Source organism: Cyprinodon variegatus, unplaced genomic scaffold (assembly GCF_000732505.1).
Source record: "Cyprinodon variegatus isolate N-32 unplaced genomic scaffold, C_variegatus-1.0 Scaffold538, whole genome shotgun sequence".
In the NCBI taxonomy this organism is placed as follows: Eukaryota; Metazoa; Chordata; class Actinopteri; order Cyprinodontiformes; family Cyprinodontidae; genus Cyprinodon; species Cyprinodon variegatus.
The window spans coordinates 227,774-230,057 of record NW_015150991.1 but is presented as its reverse complement, the minus strand read 5'-3'; the positions used below and the strand labels follow the sequence as shown (position 1 = coordinate 230,057).

General features: G+C 39.4%; 1 protein-coding gene across 1 annotated transcript in view; it reads left to right on the top strand.

Annotated features, from left to right (window-relative positions):
* glp2r (glucagon-like peptide 2 receptor) overlaps window positions 1–2,023 on the top strand; it is a 17,321-nt gene extending 15,298 nt beyond the window's left edge. The window contains exon 13 of the mRNA XM_015391370.1: window positions 529–2,023. Coding sequence (XP_015246856.1) covers window positions 529–897 — 369 coding nt within the window. The 3' untranslated portion in view covers window positions 898–2,023. The remainder of the gene's footprint in view (window positions 1–528) is intronic.
* The last annotated feature ends 261 nt before the right edge of the window (window positions 2,024–2,284 follow it).

The window sequence follows — 2,284 nt, the reverse complement described above, 5'->3', positions numbered from 1 at the left end:
ATTTACATTTAAAATAAGAAAACACAATTGCATTGTCTTATTTCAGGTGCATTTATCTCATTATCTTATTTTAGGACTAAGAATACTAATTCCATTGGATGATCATCTCATTTACCTACTCAAATGAATGGTAAATACACTAGATTGTTTTTGCAGTGTATCCCTTGTTTTTTATAAAAGCAGAAAGTTTCAATTCTAAATAAAATCAGTTTGTCAAAGCATTAGAGCTTTTAGTTTAATAGAGCCACATAAAATAATCCACGTATTTTCTGTTATTTTTCTCTGCAATAATGTAATCTGTCCAACAACATGTATGCAACATGACTTTAAAAAGTTCCAGTATACAACAAAAACTTTCAGTTCATCGTTGAAACTTTGCAAGGACCTGCCAATTTTAGAGCGATTTCAGAACTGTTGCTTATTTGTACAATTTATACAGTAGATAAGGATAAGGATTTTTAAACAAAAATTGTTCTTTACATAGTGAGAATAATAAAGAAATCATGTTTGTTTTTTCTTACCCTGTAGGTCCAAGCTGAGCTGAAAAAGCGCTGGCAACTGTTTTTGTTCACGAATCACTTCAAGGTCCACACCTGTTTTCGTGGCACAAATCTCAAGAACCTTTGGAAATGTACTCGACGGCAGCACAGAAAGCGCTCTCGACAGTTTGATTCTTACGGCAGAAACACCACTTTGATGGCTCGCCCACATCTCCTTCAGGTGGCTGTGCAAGGAGGAGTTGGCCCTCTTGGACGGGGACAGATTAGAGGCCATGGACTCGAGGGCTTTGAATCACCAGGGCTTGACTTTCTCACCAGGAAGAGTCTCTCCAGTAGCGATGGAGAGATGACCCAAGGGGAGACCATGGAGGAGATCCTGGAGGAGAGCCAGTTCTAAACCCAGTTGGTTTATAGGTAAAAATCAAAACTAGTGGGACTGAGAAAAATTAATATATTGGTTTCAGTAGAAGCAGTCAACTTTAGGGCTGGAGAAACACCTTATATTCTACCACGACATGGACCCCAGGAATTATATTAATGGGAGGTTTGATATAGTAAAGACTCTAACCCCAACTGTAATCATTTGTAAAAGAAAAAAAAGTAATGATATTTCCATTAAGATAAGCCCTGCTTCACAATGACTAGAACTTTTACCCATAAACCACTTAATATAACCACTGCTGTGACAGTTTCATACCCCTCACCCACTGGCAGAAAAACTTCTTTAAACCAGGGAACATCTTCTTTTAGTAGCAGTGGGAACAGCTCACTGACTCGTGTCTATCCAGGTCAAACAACTTAGTAAGCGACCCACATTAAAATCACCTCGCTCTGATCGGCATGCTGTGGGAAACCAGAACCGGGTTGACTCGCTAATTTACATGACACCATTAATCGCAACGTACGAACATCAACACACATCTAACAAGCCCAAATAACTCTGTTTACATTTGATAAACATGGTGCAGCACTGGTGAGAGGGATTCAGACAGATCAGAAGCAAAACCCTAAAGGACACTGACTACGCCCTGGCTTCCTTACATTGTTTACTTTCCTGATTTCTTTCGCACTGGTGACATCATCAACACTAACCAAGTGTGATGGTTTCACCAGACACGCAGCCACGGGGGGACAGAAGCCATGCAGCTTGCCAGCGAGGGGTTAAACCCAGCTTTTTTCGCCAATGGGAAGGGAGCCAAATTCCGATTGTTAGTGGGTCGACCCATGTTTGAAAATCCTGTGTTAACCTGCAACTTTTAGTGGGAAAGAGGCGTCAGTATCGGTTATAATAGAACACTGCTCGAAATCCCCACCTCCACCTGTAAATCGTTCTATGACTAGCCCCCTAAGTTTCTTTGAAAAGCAAATGGGTGTTCACACTGAATGCAGTGCTTGATCTGGTATTATTTCTAATGACATTTTATTGCTGCGCTGAACAAAGCACATGTGAATCCCACTGTTGTGTGAGTCTTCTTGCCCAGCATGGTCAAATTCAAATTTGACTGCAGCCCCCGAGCGGCAAAGTGAATGCACACTGCAAAAACTTGAAGTCTAAGTAAGTTATTTTTTCTTAAAATAATTGTATTTTTTTCTTGAATTGAGGGGGAAATTTAATTAATGGTAAATACGCTTAATTTAAGAAATTTTACTTATTTTTAGGTTAGTTTTCCAGTGCAGCCTGAAATCAGAAAGATTAGGAAGGAAATTGAAGGACTGGAAAAAAATTGAAATCTCGATAAGTCATTTTTTTTTTTTTAAGTTCTTGGATTGAGGAGGTAAAAGAG